The sequence below is a fragment of the Culex pipiens genome, chromosome 3 (assembly GCF_016801865.2).
Source record: "Culex pipiens pallens isolate TS chromosome 3, TS_CPP_V2, whole genome shotgun sequence".
NCBI classification, from domain to species: Eukaryota; Metazoa; Arthropoda; class Insecta; order Diptera; family Culicidae; genus Culex; species Culex pipiens.
Window position 1 is genome coordinate 47,420,700 of NC_068939.1, and position 25,689 is coordinate 47,446,388.

The window sequence follows — 25,689 nt, forward strand, 5'->3', positions numbered from 1 at the left end:
ACGGCAAAATTCGTCGCTCGAAAAGCACAAATTTTCCCGCCGCTCAGCGCCGATCAAGAAAAATCTAAAGAAACCCCCCACCGGACGATGGTGTTGGTGCGTTTTTCCCGAGGAAAAATTAATTCAACGCACACAGACGAGCTCAAGACGGTGTGTGTGTGCGCTTAAGGTGGTGGGGTTGGCTGAGCTGGGCCCGGTCTTGGACGCGGCGCGCGGTCCCAGAGTTTATAAAAGGACACGCCGAGCCGGGTCCGGTGCCGATTGTCTCGACCTTTCAAGAACAGGTCAGTTGTTTTAGGTTGTGGAGTAATCGCTCCGCGTGTTGTTTTGTTTTCTGTATTTCGAGGGGGGTTTTCTGTTGGTGGGATAATCCGGGATTTTTTTGGGGGAGCGGAGGGTAGTGGAGGACCTTGCACGTGGTCCACGTGGTGAACGAAGCACTGAAATCTTTGGAGTTGTTTGGAAGTGTTTTGAAAAACTGTTGACTAGTTGATTTTTGTGGAGAAATCTGTGATTGAGGACGGTGAAGAACTCTAGAAGTGGCTGCAACTCGAGTGTGACAAGTTCGTGACCAAATTTGGATATTGTTGGAGCTGACCTGGGACAGCGGTTGTCGGAGCAGTTGTAGCAGATGATCCGAAAATAACAGAGTTGGGAGTTACGGAGAGAAGATCCTTATGGTTCTCATCGAACCGTATGTATGAAAGTCTGAAAAAGTTCTACGATAGTTGAGTTCGGAATGGGGGGGAACCAATGACTTTGGCTCGACCTCCAAGTTCTGCGCATCAATCGCTGAGGAATCGGTCTCGAGGTGACCCCTCGGGCCCAACAGGTGCACCCGATCCGCCGGAATACCTCGAGCGACACCTCAGTGAACTCCGCGGTGATCAATCTTGATCTTCCACAAAGCGACCTCGCCACCAAAAAAAAAATAAGTGTGAGAAAAATTTCGGACTGACCGAGACTTATGCAACAAAACGAAAATTTCGCCTTTCTGACAGCTTTTCCGTCACGCCGTGTCCCGCCCCGCCACCACCCTCCGGGTAAAAATCCGGCGGCGGCGGCGGCGCATGCGGCTCAAAGTCACCAACCGCGTGAAATATGAAAATTTGCTGCTGCCTCTACTACGACTTGGCGCGAAAACACAACGGCCTGAGATAACAACAAGCTTAAAATATTTTCTCACTTTTCACGATTTTCCGCACCGGTCAAGCGGCACCCGCTGACCTCCCTCCCCTCCCCTTAATGGTCCCAATGGAGGGGGGGACCACCTATTTTTAGTCCTCGCAAGTCACGGGGGCCCCCGGAGGAGCCTGGTCCTTTGTCAACTTCTTTCGACTGGGCCAGGCTTGGGAGGAAGATCTTCTTCGTGTTCGTCTTCTTTTCAGTCTTGGTCTTAGCCTTAGACGACTAGGATGACTTAAGTCGTCAGCTTGGAAGAGTCGAAGTCGTCGCCGACGACGGGGACCTATTTTTAGCCGTTTATTCACTTTTGGGTGGATTGTTACGCAATGTCTGTGGACCCAGTTGCCGGTGTGGTTGTCTTTTTTTCTCTGAGCCGAAATTTCGTTGGACGATGGTTCCATTATTACCGATTTTTTGCCTTGATCTTTGCGGACTTTGTTGCCGGGCGGGTAATAAACTTTTTAACAGCAGAGTTGTTAGGAATTTTAATGTTCTCGAACTCGAGTGGGGTTTCGAGTATTCTTACCTTTGCATTTAGAAGCTAATTTATGACCTTCCGCGCAACATAACCTAGATTATTGGACGATAAAATCAGTAGACCATGTGTCTCTTTCAGAGACAGTTTGTGGCTGGTTGCATTACAAGAATGTAAAAATAGTTTTGTTTACATCTGAAATGTCAAAAAAATCAGATGAACTTTTCACAGTCTGAACTGAAATGTAATGAAAATCTTGAAAATAAAAAAAATGTTTCCGAGCAATTTTTGATTAAAATTGCTATTTCAATTTAAGTTCACTATTTCAGTATTACCGAAAAAGAATTCATCAAAACTAGTTGTTAAAAATCGAAATTGTAAAAATCGAAATAGTATTTTTTTTACAAAAGTCAAAAGTGTCAATATTTTATCAAGAATGGAAAATATTACTGTAAATTAACTTAACTTAATTAACTACCTAAATTAAATTAAAATATAACAAGAAATAGCGAAATTAATTAAATAACGCCAACTGGAGCGAATTGGAACTACAATCTTAATAAGGGCTGTACTTATTCGTTTTTTTTGTGAATTTATATGCGTTTAGATTGGATATCGATGAACTTATTTTGTTATTCTGAACCTGTTCTAACTGAAAAAAAAAAAATCAAGATGTTTGCCATGTGGCTAAAACTATTGTAATGCAACATTTTTACAATAGAGTTTTATTGGATACATTTGATTAAATTTTCCCGAGCAGACGGAAGTAACGTGGGAATAACATTTTTTGTTATTTGAAAATACTAGGCCAATAACATTTTATGTTATTTATAACAAGTTTTGTTATTCGCCGTTTTGAATTTTTTTTTTCATTGGATTGTTATTTGTAATAACAGAATAATAACATTTTTAGTTATTCTTCGAACAAATCTCTGTTATTATTTTTTGTTATTTTAACAACTAATCCGATCATCCCAATAATAGTTGGAGTTATTTTTCCATAACAAAAAATGTTATACCAAAGTTGTTTTGGCTTCGAACCAATATCAGACCAATAACAAATTTTGTTATTATAACATAAACTGTTATTGAACTATTATGCAAAAATGGATTTTGCAAGAATATACCATAACACTTTTTGTTATTTTAACAGTATTTGTTATTGAAATGGCATGCATTTTGTTATTACCGCATTTTTGTTAATAATAGAATAAAAAATACTCTAAACTTTGTAGAACAACGTTTTAACTATTTCAAAGTATTTATTCAATCTAATAGTAACTTTTAATAGTTTTTTGTTTTTAACAAAGGTCGATTTCTTAACTCAATCTAGTGATAATAAAATGATAACGGTAATAAAATTGAACAAACTAAACAACAGTTCTGAAAACAATTTATTTACAAATCAAAGTCTAGGTTGAAATTGTCAGATTAATAAATTATAGTTAAATATTTGTCAGTACGATCAATTTCTAAGAAAGTTTTTCTCTTTTAAAATTCTGAAAAGCTCAAAACTTCAACATTGTATAAACCAAAATAATCGCAAGAAGTTGGTCTATACGCCTTATTTGATATTTTCACGTATCGCAAAAATTGTTAACCCTCTACTGCCAAAGTTTTTTTTCGAATTTTTTTATTTTTTCCGTGTTCAGGAGGTCATTTTGAACAACTTTTGTTCTACGAAAAACTTTACTTCTCTTGTTTTATGTTTTTCTTGTTTCATTTTTAGTATTTTAATTTGCATTTATCTTGTTTAGTTTATGTTTGGTTTTGGTAGTTTTTGGCCTATCCTGCCACCTCCTATCATTACAGTTTGCCTATCTAATTTTTTCATGTTTTTACAGTCACTTTTTCAATTTTTTGCTCGTTTTTCACATTTTCTGCTATAGAATGGCGTCATTATCATTTAAATTGTAAAAAAAATGCGTAGAGACATAGTCAGGGTCACTACAAAAATAACTGCATACGTCTTTTTACTAAAAATAAAGGAAATGTTAGTAAAAACACAGCCAAAGTTGACCCCTAAAAAAACATTTTTAAAAACATTGGCAAAGTCACATAAAACAAGTCAAACTTCCAACCTTAAAATTTTCCAAAATTTGAAAAGTTCTTCTTTCCAATGCTTTTTGAAGATTAAAAATGGATGGATTTTTGGCGATTTTTTAAATCGAAGCCCGTCTAGAGGCGGGGTTGGGTTGTAGAGGGTTAACAAGCTCAAAAATTTCAATAATTGAAAAAATATCTTTCCCCACAACCTCAAATTTGAACCACCCTGATATGTATCTTGGTTAATTTTTAACCAATTTCTAGAATTATTCATGATGCAATTGATCGAAAAGAAATCTCAATAATAATCTCCATCAATGTAGATCCATATTAAATGCATTTACCCTAAGTTACAAAAAATGTTATTTAAAATTTTAATTTCTAAATTTTAATGACGTCAAACAATTGTTTAAAATAATGTAATAAAGATTTTTTAAAGAGATTTTTAAATCTTGATTGTTGGCTATTTTTGTTCGTGGTTGAAGCTGATCTTTAATTCATATTACAAAAAAAAACAGTTGTCAGTTGTCAAACTGCGCAACTATTTTTTGGATGCAGTACTTGTTCATTCTAATTTTAAAAAATATTCTTTTTTCTCTTTACATATCTTAATTTTAATTTATAATCGACAAGAAACCATTATGAACTTGAATTAAAATTAAAATTAAAATGGAAGCATCTAAAAATATTAAATTTATAAAAAATCTGTGTTTAAGAAACAACGCTTGTCCTTATTTCTATAATATTTTTTTGTTCAAACTATGAAAATCATAGAACATATCTTGATTTTTTTTTTAAAAAAAAAGGGTCCTATAAGCTATTGTCTTTCATATGTTTATAGGACCTATTCAAAAAACTCTAGATATATAAAAAGGAATCATTTAACATTTAAGATTCTGATTAGTAAGATTTATCAGGCTTAAAATCTTCAAGCAATGTCCGGAATATCAAATTTGAACTTTATTGCTTCTAGATATCATAAGCTTTCTATCGACTTTCTTAGTTCATGCAAAATCCAGAAAACTGATCAAAATCTACTCAACCAAAACCTCAACTTATCCGCAACACACTCAACCTCTTTCATCACTATTTTCCAATGAATTTTCCGATAAATTTCCCGTTCCCGTCTCGCATTGGTGGAAAACAAAACCAAAAAAAAAGCAACCAGTAAACCCAACCAACCATGGTGTAGTGGGGTGTGCGAGGAAAATCACAGCACAAGAAAATTCAAGTACGAACAACTTATTGCAAATCCTTGCGGCCTCCGTCACAACACACAAGGTTGGCCAAATCTGGGACCGGAGCCAAATCGGTTCGAATCAACCCACCCTAAATGTTTCCAGTAAATTGAATCTTTCGTTCCCTTTCGGCGAGCTCATTCTCGTCGACTAAATTTTTTTTTTGGGAACCGATACTGTGTCGATTGTGATTCGGGGGAGTCTCCGACCACAGATGAGTGAGTTCCGTCCCCCCTTCGATTCAAGGCAAGCCCCATTGGCAGCACGTGGCCAAGTGTTGAAAGACTAGTTGTGGCTCGACTGTAGTTGTGGTGTAGACACTAGAACCAAAAATAGGACGTTGGCCAACATTGAGCCGGACACTTGATCAACCGGATCTCTCACTCGCTCTCTCTCTCTCGGAATTGGCCCTGCGGCGAGGTTTTGGCAACGGTTTCGCTGTTCAAATGTCACCGGGGCCAATATTTGAACTATCACGGGCAGGAATTTTGTTTCGGTTGGGACTTTTGCAATTCCACTGCACTGTGGACAATGGGTTTTTTTGGTCAGTTGGGTTGGTCAATTTTTGTTTTTCTTACTAAAATTTAATATAAAATGAGTTACTCCGTATGATCGTCTTTGATTTTTCTAGCTAGACTTTCTCGACTTACAATTAACGTGTAGAAGTGACAGTTTAGATATTTGCACGGAAAATCAGTACGAATGATAATCTGTTCCTAACAATCAAAGTTATGCACAAGTATAAGAAAATCCCAAAAATCAACGATAAGAAACTAACTAAGAATTAGCGTGTACAGTTGACAGTTATGTTATTTGCACGAATAATTGAGAAACTTAGGTTTTAAAATATAAGCACTGCCTTCAAATCAATGTTCAAACTGTTTACAACGCTCCGAAATTGCAGTTTTGACATTGCTCCTCGCACAACCACTAGCTTCAATATTTTCCGAGCCAACACACGCCCACCATCCAAAATCGAACGATATTTTAATGAGCCGCAAGTTAAACTTATAATTAGCGTCGAAAACTTATTTATTACGGGTCCCCACGCCCCATCCTGCCCCACGAAGCAAAATTTCCCCGATTTTAACGATTTCCATGTGGAAATCCGGCTCCACTCTAGCGCACGATGACCCATTCGGTCAAATTAGGATTGATTTTCCGGCGCACCCCCCACAAATTCGCTTTCCAATAAAATAAGAAACCAGAATGAGGGGGGAGGGGGGGGGTCAATAAAATTCAGCGCAGCAAATCAAACTTTCGGCAGCTTGTGAGCCGGAAAAAATGAGCGTGTATTAAAAAGTGATAATCGTAAAATTTTCATTGGTTTCATTTTTTTGGGCTGTATTAGTTTTCCATATTGCTGTCGATTTTTTTCTGAGCGATTTCGAGCATTAAAACTTCATCGGAGAAAATTGAGAAGGGAAATTATGCGATGATGAATGAAAACTCATTCATCGATAATCGAAACAGAATTATCAAACTTGGTCAAATTTTGTGTTGTTTTAGCGTGTGTTTTCACACGCAGAACTACGCTTGTTTACATGTTTTTACATTTTGTTTTCCCTAGCAAACCACGTCTGTTTGGAAAACGGCACAGGTCAGTCACTGCTGCATGTGGCCGACCTAGATTTCGGGAAAATTGATACAGTCATACCCAGATGGAGGGGTTACAATGAAGCTTAATTTACATTGATCGATTGCGATAAAATGGCTCGAAGTGATTCTCGGAAAATGTACTGAATTTTCATGGTTTAGCGGTAAAATTAAAGTGCTCAATCTTGGATATAAAACCAAATTGATAGAATTTGTTCAGCGTGCATAATATGAAGAGTGACAGTTACACGCTTTTGAGGTTTCGCTCATAATTGGAACACAAATGACAGCTACACGCTGATAGAAAGTCAATCAAATCCTACAACTCCAGTGTTGCCAGAAGAATCAACATCAAAAATGCCAGAAATAAATTTTATAATTACATAACGACTGAAAAGCGAAACGCGGTGCAACCCCACAAACCATTGCCAAGAAAAAAGTAAATTTTTGCCGAATTCACCTTTCGCACAATAATTCGGTTCTGATGCATTCGGCTGCAATTCTGTACACAAAACTGGCCGCCGCCACCGTGGCTTGGCGGGAAACCCGTTGTGAGCGGGGGACCCTATTTTTAAAAACGAAATTCTGCATCCAACAACCACTTGGCACCAAACAAGTTGCAATGCCAATTATTGTTGCCAGCCAAAGAGTGAGAGTGGTTTTGCACGAAAAAAAATCGTTTCAAAGAATACACACTAAAAAATTATGAATTTTACATTCAACGTAATCATAATTCTAACGCAATTTTGAATCATGTAATCAATTATTTGATGTAAAATTGTGGTTGTTTCGACGTAGCCTGTCAAAATTTTCGTGTTGATATCGAAGATCAATTTTACATTATTGAAACGTAATATTCAACTATTTGTGACTCAATTTTCGGTCAATAATGATGCACATAACTGGAGCGTATTTTTTGATGTAATTTTCGGTTAAATTTAGCTGAACTTTAAGTGGATCCGTTTGACAGTGTAAAGCCTCACCAGAAACGTCAGCCATGTTTGAAGTCTCAAAAATAATTGTTGCCGTCAAGGTCGCTGGAGCAGTTTTTGTTAAAAATCGTTTGAAACGGGCCGGAACCTGCGTGAGAATGACCAGATAATCAACTCTTGAGGTAAGTTTTATCGATTTCTTATGAAATTGAAAATCTAACCCAAGTGTGTGTTGTTTATTTCTCGATTTAGGTTGGTCTAATCATCATGATGGATCCCGGTTCCCGGAACAAGGTTCAAATGGAATTGTTGGGTCTTTGGAACCGTAATCTTCCCCACAACCACTTTCCTGCGCAAGCTTCTGCCATTGAACCAGGTTCTGTTACCTGAAGCAAGTTTTGTCGGCAAGTGTACGTTCGGAACCGCAGCTGGCAACGTCTCCGGAAATGGCCCGGAAGAAAATCTGATTTAGACCAGCAAACATGCAGTAAAAGTACCGGGTTTTGAGGCACGGCATGTTAGCGAGAAACCTCCAGATTAGCGGCCAAAACAGCGTAGATGGCCTGATGGAAGATGGCCAGTTCGTCGGATGTGGAAGAAAAACCGAACCGGATCTGATTACGGTTTTTGGGAGCGGATCAGGATAAGAAACATGTGCATAGTGTAAGAGAAGTGAAAATTTAAAATACTTTTCAATTTGTAGTGATAATGTACAAATAAATATGATTTTTTTCCATCCTGAACGTGATTTTTTGTTCCAACAAGAATAATTTGGCAATCCAATAAGAAATGCTACCGATAAAATAGTGATCAATGTAATATTACACTCACTGAATCAGGTTGGCCGAGTCGTGTAATTTTAGGATTAGATGTAATTTTATGTCTTTTTTGACGCTCCAGTTATGTGCATCAAATAAGACGGAATTTTACAGGTTTTTTTCGAAGTGTGTATAGGCTCTTTTGCCTGCCTCGCACCGCGAATGAATAATTCGTCTTTATTTTAAAAATAATATTACGTTTAATCTAATATTATATGGGCGACCCTGGGATCGCGAGTAAAAATAATTACACCACGCGCAAAGCTGAGAGCGAGCCAGCGTTGCTCGCGAGCGCGAGCACTCACGAGAGTGAGAGCGATTTTCCCGGGATTACGCGACACGCGCGCGTCCGGAAAATCGCCCATCTGGGACCGTGGAAAACCACCGTGGGAAAATGAGCCGATTTCGGGATGAGCAAGTTTCGAGAGTGAGAGTGAGCGCGAGCGCTCGCTGAGAGCTGCGCGCGCACGGTGAGCCGCTCGTGCGCAGCCGCCGACTTCCGTGTCGATCCTTGCCACCGTGGACGGACCAGCTCAGTCGGAGACGATCTGTTCACCAGTGCGCAGCTAGTTTCCGTTCTACCGTCGTACAGCACCCTCCGAGGTCTGTTATATAACACTTCTGTGGGTAGTGCGCTCAATTGCTCCCGTTGGCTCGCTGAGGAGCGATCGCGCAGTTTGTCCCGTTTGGAACCCGGGCGACCAGTTTGGGGCCTGGTGTCGTTTGCAGTGTGCTGTGACAGGATTCAATCCGCAAAAATACGGCGTAAGTTCCTGCTGGAAGTGGTTGTAGTGGCTTTTGTAGTGTGTAAACGGGGGAAATATGTGACAGTTTGGAACGGTTGGAGTGATCCGGACGTTTGGCATCCCTGCATGGAACTTCGCCGTATCCATTCCGGAGCACGCAAATTGAAACATTCCGGACAAATTATGTGACAAATGCGCACCCAGGAAAATATGAACCAAAATTTAGAGTGATGTTCACATCAGTTCGACAGTAAATTAGAGGGGGAAATTAAAATCATAAATTTATAAATAGCCCCAAACCACTCAAGTGATCTCTCCGGGGTTGTACTCTCTGGTCACCCAGTGAAGTGTGGGCAAAACAGATCAACACAAGTGTTCTAAATAAAGCCCAGAAGCTGTTCAAGTTTGTGTCTAAGGTGGCCAGGACTGACCGGTTCCCGCCTTCTTGGTTTTCGGACACTGGACCTCTCGCCTTAGAAAAAAAAACGGTGAAAGACCGACGACCATCAACACACATCTCGACCGCCAAACCTGCACAAATAAATAAAATCAAACAACCAAAGGCAAGGCAAAATACCATCCTCGCGTCTCGGCCTGCCCGAAATAGATTCGACCAGGTGATCGTGGTCCAATTTTAACCACGGCTGCCCCAAGTCTCGTGTGTGAGAGCGCGCTTTTCGCTTTTCATCTGACAGCCTTGAGAGTGCTGTCAGTTGCAAATGGCGTCCGAACGCACTCGTTATGTCGTAACTCAATTAGCCGCGAAACGCCGTTGATCAATGGCATCGAATTGCGCACTTTGAACTGACCTGTGAACCCTTTAGGTGTTTACAAACTCACCTCTTCCTTTCGATTTAAAGCCCATCGATTTGCGCTAAATTACGGCAGGTTTCACCCGGAGCCGTTCTAAATTTAAACTTTCTCACGCACACGCACGTGTGCGCGCCGAGGTTTCCAAAATAAAACTTAATGAATGGACCATAATTCATAAAAAAAATCGGCGCGAAACGCACGAGGAAATGGACGCTGCTGTCAATTTTGTAGCCATCACGGCGTAAACAAACAACCAATTACCGTTGGGCGAAAAATATGTATTTATTTTATCGCTTTTACGCCATTTTATTGCAGTTTCAATTCGTAATAGCGGCACATCGTGCGAAACAGATGTGGGGCCTCTAGAGCTTCAAAGGACGTTTGTAAAACGAGGAAGTTGTATTACATTTTCCGAACGACTTCATCATCGTTAATTACATTCTTCACGGACTTCTATTTCAGAGATTCAACAACCTTTTCTGTTAACTTCAAGGTGAAACAAGACGCGAATAGTTAAATAAGCCGCCATCTTTGTTGAAACAGCTGAAACCCGAAACTGTCAAATCAAATCGCACAGTTCCAGTCCGACAAACGCCCGGTTTCTAATCGCATTCCGCCAGATGTCAGCACTTTGTCCGACAAACTGTCGCCCGATCCGTCATTTTTGACAGCTGTTCCAGCTAAACTGACCGGTGGCATTTGTACGCCTCAGAAGAAACCGTTACTTTCTCCCTCTATCGGCGAATCGCACGAGTGTATTTGTGAGGACTGATAGTTGCCAAATTGCCGTGTGACAGCTGGGGCCTTTTGTGCGGCTGGAGTGAAATGCAGAGAGAAAGAGCGCGAGCTGCTGTCTCTTTTTTACTGGGTGGGAGAAGGAGCCAGCTGCTCGCAGGTGATAATCGACGGGTTGCGTTGCACCAATACTGGGTTGAAATGTTTGCGGTGTAGGAAATTGACGATGTTAGCCGAATGAAAAGTTTGTTGGAGTCATATTTAATTAAGTTTTTCCAAAGATTCATTCGCGATCATTGAAAATCTTGTATGAATATCGGAATAAGGGAGCGTTCTTTTATTACGTAACGCAAAAAATCGGATTTTTAGACCCCCTCCCCCCCCCCCCTCGTAACAAAATTTCCATACAAATTTTAAAAATTTTGTATGGAGCGTAACACGCCGTCCGACCCCCCCTCCCCCCAACTGCGTTACGTAATAAAAGAACGCTCCCTAAGGTCTTTATCTCCTTGGATCGAGCTGTCAAGTAGGATGCTCCCTGTCAAGAAGGACCGCGAAGTTAATTTTTAATGAATTTCAAATCCATTTTAGATCCTATGCGGTAGTAGGTTATTGTACTCAGAAAAATCAGCTTTAACGTTGTGCAAAATAATATCAATAGCTTAAACCATATTTCAGAATCCAATTGAATCGCTTTTGACTACTTCAGCTTTGTCAGCCTGACATCTCGTAGACATCAACCTTACAGTCAATTGTTGATTTTCATTGAACTACTTTGGTGACCAAGTTGGTGACCTTTTTATCAGGGTGGTTTAATTTTGACAGCTTTCGAGTTTACATTACCTTAATGCTGATTAACCTTGGCGGATCTGCCTTGAGTCAAGCCAGTTCAATGTTAATCGACAAAGAGGTAACTCATTTTGACAACACAGTTGGCAGCGAGTAGTACGGGTTGATACCCATTTCAATCTTATTTTTAAGACAACAAAATTGTTCAATTTTTTTTTCCCAAAACACCCCCTAATTCCCACCCCGCTAAGCATTCGCTTCCATGTGTTGGTCCAACACCCGGCTACTGTCGGCGGCTGTATTGGTACCAGTTCCAGCTGCTGGACGACGTCTTTCTCGGATCTAGGTGGCCGTGCTGCGCTCTTGCCGACCGATTGTCAGTTTCGCTTCAGATCTGGTGTGCGCTTCGTTCGCGTTCGCTGTTCTTCCTCAAATTGTAATCATTGCACACGCACGCACACACAAACACACACACACACACTTATTCGCGAATCCTCGACGTACTTCTTTTGCTCAGGCCGTGTGCTAGTTTCGGTTGCGATTTTTTCGAAGGGACTTGCTTGGGCCGGAACGTTGCAGCGCGATGACGTTTTGGTAGTACGGAATTCCGCCGACAGAGTGTGTGGTTCGCGGGGTGTCGCGTGGTTTTTTTTCGGTGTTGGGATTACAATACTTGTCGCAGGCGCCTGTGTGTGTGCGAAAAGTAGTTGGCCGTGCGCTTCGTGTTCTGCTGCCAAGGATTACACACTTCGAAGCTGTCACTGTCTCTGTTTACAGTGTGTTGTTACAAGCGCGACATTTGCCGTTCTTTTTTCGCAGTGTCGTACACTGCCAGCGAAGAATATACAAAGGATTAGCCGAGAAGTCTGTGCGTTGTGCGGAAGAGTGTATGCGCGACACATATTGTGATATTGGCGTAGTTTAAGCCAGTGGGGACAGTGTTGTTTTACTACCTAGTCGCTAAGTTTAGTTCCTTTACCCTAGTATATAGTTCAACTGTAAAAGTACAACAATTTCCGTGGGAATTCCGGGTTTCCAAGTGAGCCACCAGAGTACCCCGTAAGGAACGGAAGCAGCGCTGTGCGCTGGCCGACGGAGCGAGACGGCACCACCACCAGTTCGCTCTTCTTCTCTTTCCTTTGTTGAACGCCTGAGCAAATCACCACGTAAGTGTTTACGCTGCCAAAGCGAAACGGGGTCGTCGTAGTAGTCGGGTGTACTGCTTCTTCCAGCGAGTACTCGCTGCCCAATTCCTCGCGGCACGGCATGCTACGGTTAATAACCCTTTCCATCCTGTATGACTAGAACAAAAATCGCACTTCTAGTAGCTCCTCCACACACAAGGTATGCCGACTCGCTACATTTTGAGGTTAGGTGGTCTTGTAACGACTACACGGTTCCCCTTTCATCTCTGCCTGCGTGTAGCTTGCACCAACACACAGGTACGCTCGTGGCAGTGTACGGGTGAAAAACCTCCGGCGAAACGCCGGAGGAGCATTCCCACAATTTCCAAATTGTTGAAATACCTTGGCATAACCTCAACTCGCAAGTGTCAACGACGTTGGCTTCGAAACCGTTAGCTTTTGGGACCCACTAGCCGGTATTGTTTTCTACCGGGTTGTGAGGGTCCCAGTTGTTGGAATGTCGGGCGGGCTGACCAGCCCTCTGTCACGACGGCCATGTTTATGAAACCTAAATGTTCGACGCGAACATGAAGACAACAAAGAAGATGAAGAACGCATTTGCTGTCAAAATTTGAAAATAAACAAACCGCGTGGTAAACAAAGGTATAATTTCATAATGCTGAAATGATTTCCTTGAAAAAATAACGACACGGGACGGATTTCCAAACACAAGTTCCCGAAGGACCCTACCCGCCAGAGACTATGGATAAATGCCCCGCAAAGTAGCGATGAAGACGGTTTTGCAAGTTCAAAGTTCAGATTTATTCGGACCACTTCGCGATGAACTTCTTGTGAGTCCACAAAAGGTCGGATTCTACACAAGCACGCGATTCCTTCCATTCCCTGTGCGAGTCAACAGTGGTAGTGGGCCAGTCCTCGGAGAAGGTGTTCGAAGGATGCTCGGAAAGACCAGCTCCGCCACAATCACCGGAATCACGGATGTTTCTGCACTTGGTCGGTTACTCCCTGCCGGAGATTGCAGCGAGTTGTTCGGAAGGATCAATAGCGGGACTTGGCCAGTCCCCGGTCCAGTACTACCCAGCAAATCTTACCGGTCAATCGACAGCAACAGTTTTCATCTTTTTTCGTAACTAATTTGCACACACAAAAAGTGATGTTTCTTGAAGATTTGGTGTAAACAAACAGACAACACCAATACTGCTACACTCACAGAGCTCACGCAGTAGTATTAGTGAAGAGCCCACGATAAACAACGTGGGCTCTTCACTAATACTACTACGTGGGCTCTTCGAGGTTTTGGTGACTGTCAAACGTTCTAGCCATTTACAGTGGTGCCAGAGGGTTGGGGCTGACACGTTTTGACAGGCTGTCAGTTTCTTTTTGCTTTACTTTTGCACCGGCAGCAAAGGTTGGTGAACTTTGGTTTTGATGAATTTAAATTACTCATTATGTTATTAATAAAATTATATTCTCAATAAAATTTAACTGATGTCAACAAGGAATATTTTTAAATTTATTTCCCTGAATTCTATTAGAACGAAAAATCTAAATCAATTGTTTAAAAAAGTAATTTTCAAACAACAACTCGTTTATTGTGCGCAAAGTCCAATTGAATGCTTTAATTATCCACTAAAAAAAACTTCTCGAAACAAAAAAACGTGAACATTCAATAAACACTGAACAAACAGCCGACCTGGCGCTCTCCGAACTCAACAAACAACTCTCGAGTGACTGCTACAACTGCCAGGTGCTACGAAAAAAAAGAAGAAACAAAGTGATATTTGTGTTACGAAATTCGCCGACCGTCCAATCCGGCATCACAGATTTCTCCACCGGCCACGTGTAGAGAGCCCACTCCAATCTCCCCAACTACGTCAAAGTGCCCCGAAATCATCGGTTCTAATCGGTATTTTCCCTTCATTATTTTACTTTACAGAACTGCCGGTTACTAGCTAATTCACCATGGAGGACGGCCATAGCAAGACCGTCGAAGAGTGTGTCGGATTTTTCCGAGTCGACTCTGAGAAGGGCCTCACCCCTGATCAGGTCAAGGAATACCAGAAGAAATATGGCCCGAACGGTAAGTCTGACAAACTCCTTTTGCCTCGTAAATTACGCGAAAATTCAGCTCATATCAGTGCAGCGCCGCGAAGATCGGCGTGACTCACAGCAGGAATCATACCACCACAACCGTCGACGTGGTCGTAGAAAGATCCGGACACGTTGAGCTAGTGCCGATTTACGTCAGCAGCAGCTCGCTGGTAATCGCGGCGGCTCAGGTTACCCCCATGGCTGTGTGTTTGTATCCGAGCAACATCTTTCTAAGGTTGTTGTTGTAGTCTTCGTCTAGTTGTTACCTGTGCTCACTCGCTCGTGATCGTGATCGAGCGCGGTGTTTATTAAGGGGAGGGGGTCTACACGTGAAGAACCTGGTCGGGTCGCGTGGTCGTTTTGTTATCGAAACAAGATCAAAGTCAGATTGTTCTGACGACTTGGGGAGTGCACAAACAAACAACTGTGCGCGACAAATGAGAAGTTTTTTTTCTAGTTCAAGCGTGCAGACTAACTAATTACAGTCAGGGATTTGTTTATTGTGGGGTGGGCTCCACGTCACAGAAGTGAAATCTAGATTGTATCCAGCTAGTAATGAGCCACACTCATGATTTTCAACGAAATGACGTGTTTGAAAATGCTGTCAGTTAGTTTTCCTTTTCTGATCAGTCCGATTTAATCTGTTTCCCACCAAAAATGCTGTCAGTTTTAACAGAAATCAATACCTTTCATTCGTAAGAAAGACAAATTTGGTTATCTGCCCAAAGTTATGGGGCACAAATAAAGTTCGTCAAGTTGGGAAGGTCCCGGTCAGGAAATTCGTGCTTGCCATTTCATAAGGGCACATAACTTTTTCAGACAAGAGTGTGTCCCTTTCACACCTTATGTAAACTGCCATTCGAGTGAAAGGGATACACTATTGTTTACAAAAGTTTTGTGCCCTTTTGAAATGTTAGGCTCCAATTCACCGCTCAATATTCATGCTGTTGAAGCTTCAAGGTGCAAAGTGTACCTTACAGCAAGCTCCAAACTTTCGTTCTTAACTCAATTAAAAACTTTCTCCAGACTTACCAGAGCCTCGGGAGTCGGGAGCACTACAAGAGACTGCACTCTATCTCGTGCAAAATGAAAGAGTAAATGGGCCAAATTTCGTCTTCGCGACTCCCAAGCAAGTCATTCTCCGGGTCAACCTTCTTCGTACCCAAATCTGCAAATTTACATCTTCACACGGAGAAAAATCAGTTCCTAAAATCATGAACAAGCGTTCACGAAATTCGGAACCACAACTCGGAACACCATCGCGAAAATTTATTACGAGGCACTCCCAACCGCCGAAACAAGTGTGTAAAACATTTTCCCAAAAGACCCACTACCCACGACGAATTTGCGCGGATGTTTGTTGTTTTTCGCAACACCGCGGTGGGTTGTTCAGAAGCAGCTGTCGAGAGCTGTCAACGCGGCCGGACGCGTCTTGCGCACTGACAGCACGAGTGTCGGGCCAGCGACTTCTGGAATAGGTCCCGTGTTTAATTATTGCGCGGAGTGGCCTTGAAGCGCGCTGGTCCGGATCCGCCGATTGCGACAAGTCACGTACATTTTGCACTTGATTTTGATTTATTCAAGTCGGGAAAGTAGCTTTTCGTGATCGATTGTTGGCCTGTTTAAGGGTTTGAAATGGCGCTGGAACGTGTTTATTACAGGGCGTTGAAAATTTCAAAATTTATTGTGACTGGAAGGTATTTCGATCGGTTGTAAAATGCTGTCAGTTTATTCAAACATCGATCAGATAATTTTTATACCCTGATAGTAAGAGAGCTGATTGAGGAAGAGTGAAACCACGTGGAATAACAATGCTGTCAGTTTTCCAAACAGTTTTCTTAGAAAAGCAATTCTTAATTACCTACGACAGGACTTTGCAATCCACTTAATCCAACAAACTTTTCCACTTTGACCTACCCGACTCTCCCAAATCTTGGAAATAAAAATTCCACCAAAAGATTTCTTCCTACCCCTGACTGCCCAAAGCCCGTTTCAGCCAAATTGGCTGTCAGCACGTGAACCCCAAATTCTCAGCCCATTTTTTGCGTACACTTGCCACATTCTCACCTTCCGTTTTTTGTCTTCTTTGGCTCTGACTTGAGCGGCGAGGGGGTGTGACGACTCAAGCAGCCTCTCTCCCGAAAAGTAAATATTGCCTGCAAAATGATTTAACGGCGTAGATTTTTTTCCCTGCCGCCTCTCGACATTGGCACACATTTCTCTGGAGGAGTATCTCGGCTAATTAATTATTCATTCCCTCCAGAGAAAGAGAAATGAGGGGCCAGAACGAACGAATTCCGTCGCAACCTGGAACTCTGAACTTCTGCAGACGTGGTTAACACGCGGAACGTCTCGGCACATGTGCCACGGCAGAAACGAGGGGGACTATTTACATAAATTGTGCTCTGGATTGGGGCCACACATTATTGGCACAGAGTAATTCTGTGGGCCCTTATCAGCTCCCGGTATTTACTCAATTGATAAGACCTATTGGGTGGCGTGCTGTGTATAGTAACCGTTCCCGTAGGCCTACCGTTACGGGATCAGCAATTTATCTCGTGTCCTACACTAAAACGATTCGTCAATTAGCCCAATTAGCGTGTGTTGCTATCGACAACATGTCCACGTACTTGCACTGACAGCATACCCGCGCACGTGCTCGCCCTCGCACCGCACTCGCTGTAATATTGTTGTGGCAAGCTGCGGAACAGCTGATTAGAGCATGACTCCTGCGCGCCACCCCTTGCTAGATGGCGTCTCGTCAAACAACAACAGAGCCGAGATTAATCCGCCGGCAAACATCCTCCTCCACTCCGCCAACAACTCGGTAAACGAGCACTTTGTTCTGTTTAGGTACGCCCGCTCCCTCCTTCGGCTTCGTAAACCGCATCAGACGCGGTCGCGATGCACGGAAAAAGCGCCGGTGAACACCGTTAATTAGGTCCTGTTTGGGGAGTTTGGGTCGCTCTCGAAAAGTGTTGTGTTGTTTACGGGACATGGTGCTACGGTTAGGTTTCTGGCAGTGTAAATAGAACCTAATTTAGGTAACACTGCGACGTGTTTATTTGGCGAAATGACTTTGTTTGCAAGTATCGATTTAGAAAGCGAAACTGACAGCATTTTCTATTGTTTACATTTTGATGCTCGTTCAGCTCGGCTTGTAAGATAGAAAAAATATAAGCTGACATCATAAGTTCTTCATAGACATAATTCAATCAAATTTTGACAGTTTTGACGATGCTGTCAGTTAATATCGACATGTCTGGCAGACGTCGGAGCGTTTTTCATTTGAGGATAGCTGTTTTCAGTCGAAGCAAGATGTCAGAACACAAAATTAAAGTGGTTTGACTATGCTGTCAGTTGTATTTTCGTTTAGTCATGTTTGGTTCTGAAAACTTATGTTACGTATTTTATTTATCCTTGATCATTCTTTAATCCAAATCTACCCTGCGGTCATTAAAAACAAACTAATAAAGGGTTTGCCTAACATATTCACTTAATATTTCACCTTCTTCAAACGGCCGGGCGCAAATTATCTATCTCCCAGATCAAACGAATCCCCACAGCCTCTTGTAAAGCATCGACGGGTTTCAGACGGGGCCCCCGCGAGAGTAGCGCGAGGCGAGGATTCGTCAGAAAGATCAAAGGGTCGTGGAGGTGGTGGTGGTACCTTTCGAGCAGCTTTATTTTTACTTTTTAACATAAAACACGTTGCACTACAAATTAATCTTGACCGGGTCGAAAAACTCGCCGAATCTGGTCCCGAACCGGTGGGATGATTGATCTACTAGGGAAAAAATCTGGCCAAAATATAGTTTCACCCCTCGAGAGTTTCGATCTTCGAGTATCGTTACAAATCGTTGCAAATCAATTTACATCAGCCGGTCAGCTTTCGGCGCCAAGGTAAATATTGTGTTTTCCCGCCTCCCACGCCTTCCAGGGATGGGAAGAGTACACGTGGCCTCGCGTTTGAGGGCGTCGGGAAGCTATTCAAGAGCAGCCCTGGGATGATTCAAGATTTTTGAAGGCAAATATCTCGGGTTAATTTAGTCCATTACTGAGGAATAACTTTATGATGCTTTGTGTGAGTTTTCTACAGACACCAAGTTGGAGTCGCTAGCAACGCCTACGTTTCGATTTATTTTAGGAACACAATAAAAATTCTTTAATGTACTTGGCCGGTTCCGATTTGAAGGCCGCACGCGAGAAATATTACTTAGTGTGTGCTTTACAATTTTCCGGAAATTTTCCCATTTTCACAGTGAGGACCGCGGCTCGGCTCAAGCAGTTCGTGGGCGCAGGAAAATATTTGCCCCAGTAGAATAATAAATAACGTATTGGTCTGGCGTTCTGATGCTCTGGAAACACACAGTGCTTCTGCATTAAACCTTGCACTGGTTGATGACTCTGGCAGATGTTTGATGAGTGATACGCGCTAGATAAAGTCATGGGTGTTTGCTTGAGCCCGGGAGCCCCGATTTGGGTCACTTTCTGGAACAAAGATGCACGAAGTTCAAACAACCGCGTCGGTCAAATAAATCACAACACTTTATGATCCCCGCATCCGGATCAGGTCAGAACCGGCCGTGCCGCATCATCGGCAATTTATCGTCCGAAGGCACACAGCTGACAGCAAAAGGATACGATGCTAATATGGGGGTGGCATCCTTGAGGCTATGAATAACTGGAGAAGGTGTCACACATGTGAACGACCCTTCTGACGTTGTTGTGGTGGCATGCCAAAGTGGGAATGCTTTCAAAGCCCGAGACCGAGGATACCGGCCCGGAGGACACAATGTCAAGTGGAGCATTCAAAAGGTTGCACGCTATTCTCAGGCCACTCTGCACCGACAGTGACTTGGGTTTGATTTTTTATTGTTGTAACAATCCTTGTGGAAGAAGACATTGTTTCAAATCAAATTCCAGCATGTTTCTGTCGGATTGCAGGTCGGAACCTGGCCTGGTCGGCGGGGAAAACCCTTTTTATTGGAGCGACTGACAGGCACCACCCCAATTAAGGACTTGTGGATGAATGAACATCTTTCTTCCGTTTGCTTCGACGTCCTGGCAGGGCAAAGTGTTAACGCATTGGATGGAAGAACGAATAATTGAATTGTCGCCTCCCGATTGAATTTTCGATTAATGGAACAAGTTCAAACGAAAGCCGATTCGAATACCGAATGCTGTCAGTTTTCTGCAACGTAAATATTGTGGAAATGATTATTTTGTTGCTCTGTTGTTCAAAATATGATAGAACTAGATCAAAACTGGAATGCTGTCAGTTTGATTCTATAGCTAGATATTTTTCTATCTGGGATCAAAACGAATCTGTCATAGTTAACACCCCATAAGAAATTCTTTGAACCTAATCACGCAGTCTGGTCTTGTTTCTTGTCACAGTTGGGTGAGAAAGTTTGACAGCATCTCCTAAATACCACAAATAATCCCAATCCACATACCGTGACCACGGAACCGTTCCAGCCGTGACAGTCAATTGCCCCGTCAACCCAGTTCGAAATCCCACTTTGAAAAGTGGCAAACCTAACAGCATCTTTTCCCCGACGACTCGTCCTCTAACCGCGCCGTGTCGAAAATAAATGTTTACTTTTCGAGTATGTGTCCTCCTGCACTCGCTCTGGTGCAACCTTGTTTGTGCGCGTCCTCGTCGCGTCCTGGTGACGACGACGACACCGGTTCAAAGGGGTTTTCTGCCCGGGGACGACGACTTGAGCACCTCCGGGCTATTTTCGGCACTCGAAACCGCGGGCAGGTTGCCAAAATTTGGCCCCGAAAAATGTAAACAAAACAACCTTGCGCTGCGGCTCAAGAACTACGCCGCCAGCAGCCCTTTTTCATCGATCGCGGACGCCTCCGCAGATGCCCGCGGTGCGAAACTCGGCGAAATTTACGGCCGTCAGCCGGTTGGGGACCGATCTAGGCCACAACAGGTGGATCGTATCAAGCCGGCGGCGATGATCTTCAAGGCCTCGAAGATCTATTTCTGCGGGGGGGTTGGTGCTAATCGGTTGGACAAATCGTACGGCCGAAGGCCAAGGTGCTGGCAACACTGCTGGTTTTGTTTGGTTATCCAGCGTTCACCTCTGGGATGGCAGTGTGATGCGAGGAGAGCGGCTGTTCCCTGCTGAGGTGTAGATCGTGGTGTAGATGTTTACTGCACCCGCTGGGAACAAAGGAAAACTGGATTAACGTCATCGACGAGCTGCGCGGGTCGGTTGAGTGCTCGCGGGCCGTTTAGGTGAACGCCACACGTCTGTTATAACAAGTTTTTCCTTTTAGAGAAGTAGGAAAGCTAACTTGCTGGGAAATAGGTGCGCTGAGCAGTGAATTTTGTTTTTGAAGCTGAATATTCTTTATTTTTTCGTAGAATCAATAACATTCTACAATGCTGTCAGTTTCTAAACGACTTCTGTCAGACCTTTGGACTGCAGAGATTGTTTACAAATCGATAATGCTGTCAGTTCAAATTTACTAGTTTATCTTGGATTGATTTACACTTTTTGGCTCAAAGTAAGGCAGTCTTGAACACAAAAAACGACAGTCATAAAATTACAACAGTCGCAACTTTCCTAGAACGCGCGATCAATTTCCGAATGGCTTCAGGGGCCATAATTAATCATTTCCCACCTCGTGCGCACACGCCACCTACACGGTCGTATGGAAATTTTGCGCCGACATCGATCGCAGACGATCGATGAGTTTATCCCAGACCCAGAATCGCCACTGCACAAGTGAAGATGACATTTGCGATCAAGCGCCACGCGGAACCAGTTCCGAGTTGTCACCTTCGCGAGCTGCAACTGTCAGTGTCATGGCCTTTGATCGCGTAGTGTCCGCTACCGTCAGCGGTGCCAATGTCGAGCTAGGGCCGTCGCCGCTAGGTCGACAAAAAATCCCATCTAGGTTGCCTAGCCGACCAACACGAGTCCGACAGTAGCTCCAGCAACCCTACTTTTATTAATATAAACGCAGGACATAATCGATAATGTGCTGCCACCTCACGTTCGCGGAGGTGCGCACTTGGCTTATGAAAATTGCGCCGTTAAGAAAATTTTAATTGCAATCGTTAAGCCGCTCAGACGCGGTGGGGACCGGACTATTATCCGACGACCGGACCAAGTTGGGCGACATTGGCACCGTTCTGTGCAGCCAAGCGCGCCTAGACCCGGGTCCAATGATGCGTTTATAAATAAAATTATAAATTCACACAACACGGCCGTCGTCGTCGTCAACCTTTTGAACCAAAGAGAGTAGACGAGCAGGAGGAGGACGACTCGTCACCGGCTAAGCTGGTCACGCACTTGCAGTGCATTGACAATTGCAACAACCTCAGCGGCGACGACAGCTGATGGTTGCACATTTGACGTCATTCACCGCGCATCGTTGGGCATTTTTTTTTTGCTCTCGCTGCCAAGCGTGACGGATGTCTAGCTAGTTATGCGAAGCTCGTGTACTTGGAGAACAGTGGATGTTTCCTAGACGTTCTGGACGGGTGGTTGGTAGTGAGAATGAGATTAATGGATTCCAGTTTGGGGTGGCTAGCCTCAAGTTCATTAGTCGAGCCATTGTTGGTCGAAAAAGGGGATTAGGAAATTTTAATTAATTCGAACGGAGCTTGTCAGCTGTTCAGTCTGGGTCTTCACAAAATCATTCGTGAAAATCATTAGTTTGCACCAGAAATACGACGTGAACAACACTGATGCCAAGTGGCAACCAGAAGACTATGGAACTGACAGCATTTCTCAAGTCGTCTGTTCGAAAGTAAATTATTGACAGTTTGATTTGAGATTTCGAGCTTTTCAGTTCGAATCCCAGAATCAGACCCTTTTCCGGGCAAGCTGAAGTCGACGAAACTGACAGCATTTTTCAAATCGACTACAAATTCCCAAAAGCTAGCTGCATATTAGAAAGCTTTGATGTTTTGTGAGATTCTAAAAGATGAAAAAACACTTCAAAACAAAAATGCTGTCAGTTCAGTGTCGGTGCCCGACATTTTTCAATGCGGGTGCATGCAAACTGCAACACATCCAAAATCCCTGTAAGAAATGAATCGTTTTAAATAATATGTTAAAGTAAACTTTATTTGGCAGTGCCGCCAACATTTATTTGAATTATTCGTCAGTGTTGCCAGTTTAATTAAATTAATCAGAGAGTGAGAAAAAAACTGATTTAAATTCCAATTAAAATAATCGCAAATTGAAGCCTTTCGCTTCACAATTTTCCGCTTTTATTACTCCTGAAATCGACCAAATTAATCATTTTTCCCTCCCACCAAAGAAAATCCACCGCGTTCGCGTGTCTGCGCTTCAGCGAGCTCGAATTCTCGATTCCGCAAAAGTTCTCAACCCTGAAATGTGTACTGCTTCTTCTAGTCCGGTTTGAACCAGTGAACCGGAGGCAATTAAATTTCCTTGATTTCAGAACTTTATTGCGGGTGAGCGCTGCGCTTCCCCGTTAAAGTCGTCCATTTTCTGGGTCGCATGCACTTGAACCTGCTGTCGTGGGATCATAAAAACAGCACCATAATTTGATATCATCTTTCCATCTCCAAATATTGTACCCTAATATGTTTATTTATAAACACATGTGCCGGCGAGAACTTACTTCGCGAGAGAGTTTTTCTCGCTGGAAAGAAGATTATTCACCTCGTCGCTTCCTTCTTGGTGCAGAAAAGCCAGTTTCTTCGCTAGCAATAGGGTAGTTGTCAAATTGTTGGGCAATGCTGTACGAACCCATAAAAATATTTAATTTGTCTCAAAATTCAACTACCCAAAATCTGACATTTGCCTCCTGACTTATTTTTGAGCAGGGTTCAGCTTTAACTAAATCGAGTACAACAATTGCCCGCGCTGCCCTGGCAGCACTGCGTGTCTGGTTTTGCTGCCAACCAGTGCCAACGCGTCTGCTTCTTCTGATTCCTGTGCGGGTTCACTATTTTTAGAGCGTATTCGGCCAGTGAATTAACCGTGATTGGCACACGTGCGCGAAGGGTGGGGAGGTTTGCAAAAGTATGTTAAATTTCCATAATCACCGCAATTAGTCATCACGCTGGCAGCACTGCCAAACACGCGTCGTGAGATCGTGGAGCTTTTGAGCCCCCCGTGAAATGTTACTACCGATTTGTATTTTTCGGAGGGTGTAAAGAAAGCTTAATTATTGGGTAGGAGGGGGAAGAACAGAAACAAAACACAGACACACACGTGCTGCCCACACTGCTTTGACGTCAGAGATCGCACGCACGTCAGTACGTCAAGTGCTGCGCCTCGTCTGTGATTTTCGAATTGCCAATAGATTCTCGACGTTCTTATCTCAATGTAGGCCGCGGGTGCTTCAGTTTTGTGATTGATGAAGGGATTTTAAGTTTTGAAACTGGGGCGATTGAATATCGATTGAATCTCCATAATCTTTAAATTTTAATTTTGTGGGTTAAATTAAAACATATTTTTATTCTTAAGAACGATTTTATAATTTAAAATGTTAAAATGAAAAAAGTAAGATCACCCTACTCTATCAAAAGGAAGACAACGCTCAGATTTATCCTCCCAAATCCAGCCAAACAAGTACCCACACTTGAGAATATCTAGGTCAGCAGCGGCAGCGCAGCACTGATATGAGTTGAATGGTTGTGAAACATGCAACCACCCCCACCGACACCACCCACAGCATCCACGTGGCGCGTTTCTATTTGGTGGATGCCAGATAACGAATTTTCCCTGCCACACAGTGACTAATTCGATTTTCTTCTTGCTTTTTATCTACTTACAGAGCTCCCAGCTGAAGAGGGTAAGTACTGTTGTGGTGACCGCCGAGGTCGTCCAGATTGGGATTTCAACGGGAAAAAGAAGGTAGCTTCTCCACAAACGTCATCAAATACATAAAAAAAATCAATCAATTTCAAAATTTATTTTAACATTCAAAATTTTACCCTACACAATTTTTTAATAAAAGTTTTCAAGAATTTTCGAATCGAACATTCGATTTCCACTATTTTGGGGACATCCCGGCATGCACTTCGAACCACGTGACCAGTGGCGACGTGGCGACATTGTTGAAAGCAGGTCACCTGCTCCAAACCTCAGACTGTGGTGCACTCTGGTCTAAATTAGAGCAACAGTTGGGCACAGCCAACAAACAAAAGCTATCGTTATTAGGTGCAGCAACACTTTTCCCTTGGCGAGTTATATGCTTCAGACTTGTACAGTGAAGGCTCGGTGGTTTGACAGCACTCTCACACAAACTTTCATTTTTTTTAAGTTATGCTAGAAGTAATGTCAAAACTGACAGTTTTTCACATTGCTGAAAAGTGTCTTACTACCGAGTTTTCACTGTCAAACTGGGGGACAATTTAGAGGGCACAAAAAGCGGAACCACAATGTCATCCGTACTGCTTCTTTCTACGGCTTTGGTTGCACCTTCTTGTTTACACTGTAGGAAGAGGCACAAAAAAAGTGCAATCGTTTGCGGCTATTTCGCGCTCCTTAGCAGAGACTTTTTACAGCCGCCGCCGCCGCCATCAACATCAACAAAAAGTTGCAACGATTATACATAGAGTAAAACTTCAATAACTGGAAAGCGATGATGGAATTATCTTGAAATTTTATTCTTCACAAGCGAACTTTTCTAACCTCAATATTTTCTTGATATTTTTAAGTATTTCCTTTAGCATCCCTAGAGTTGTTTTCCTTCCAATTTGCCGATTTTCGCTATAGATCTAGTAGACCGATCCCGATTTATAACTTTTTGACGTTCGAATCCAAAATAGGTCGACAAAACTGGCAGCATTTTTCAAATCGACTTTGAATTTCCGAAAGCTAGCTTAAAATTGAAAAGCTTCTATGTTTTGTTCAAGTGTGAGATAATGAAAAGAAAAAAACCCTTCAAAACAAAAATGCTGTCAGTTTTTATAAAGAGTGTCCGACATTCTTCCATGCGGGATGCCTGCAAACTTCAAAATCCCCATAAGAAATTTTACATGATTGTATTGCTCGTTTATTTAATAAATTACATAAATTGAAGTAAATTTTGTTTTGCAGAGCTGTCAAAACAGCTTAGTGAAGATTTT

The 25,689-nt window shown here is 42.7% G+C and overlaps 1 protein-coding gene across 5 annotated transcripts in view; it reads left to right on the plus strand.

Annotated features, from left to right (window-relative positions):
- Nucleotides 1-151: 151 nt before the first annotated feature.
- The window catches only part of LOC120412582 (calcium-transporting ATPase sarcoplasmic/endoplasmic reticulum type), a 39,283-nt gene continuing 13,745 nt past the window's right edge, over nt 152-25,689 (plus strand). For 2 of the 5 annotated variants that reach the window (XM_039573096.2, XM_039573092.2), the window contains exons 1-3: nt 8,828-9,055; nt 14,455-14,598; nt 24,393-24,410. In XM_039573096.2, coding sequence (XP_039429030.1) covers nt 14,481-14,598; nt 24,393-24,410 — 136 coding nt within the window. In that variant the 5' untranslated portion in view covers nt 8,828-9,055; nt 14,455-14,480. Of the gene's footprint in view, nt 285-8,827; nt 9,056-12,275; nt 12,540-14,454; nt 14,599-24,392; nt 24,411-25,689 lie in introns of those variants that run through there. The other 3 variants (XM_039573093.2, XM_039573095.2, XM_039573094.2) reach the window with 3 other exon arrangements.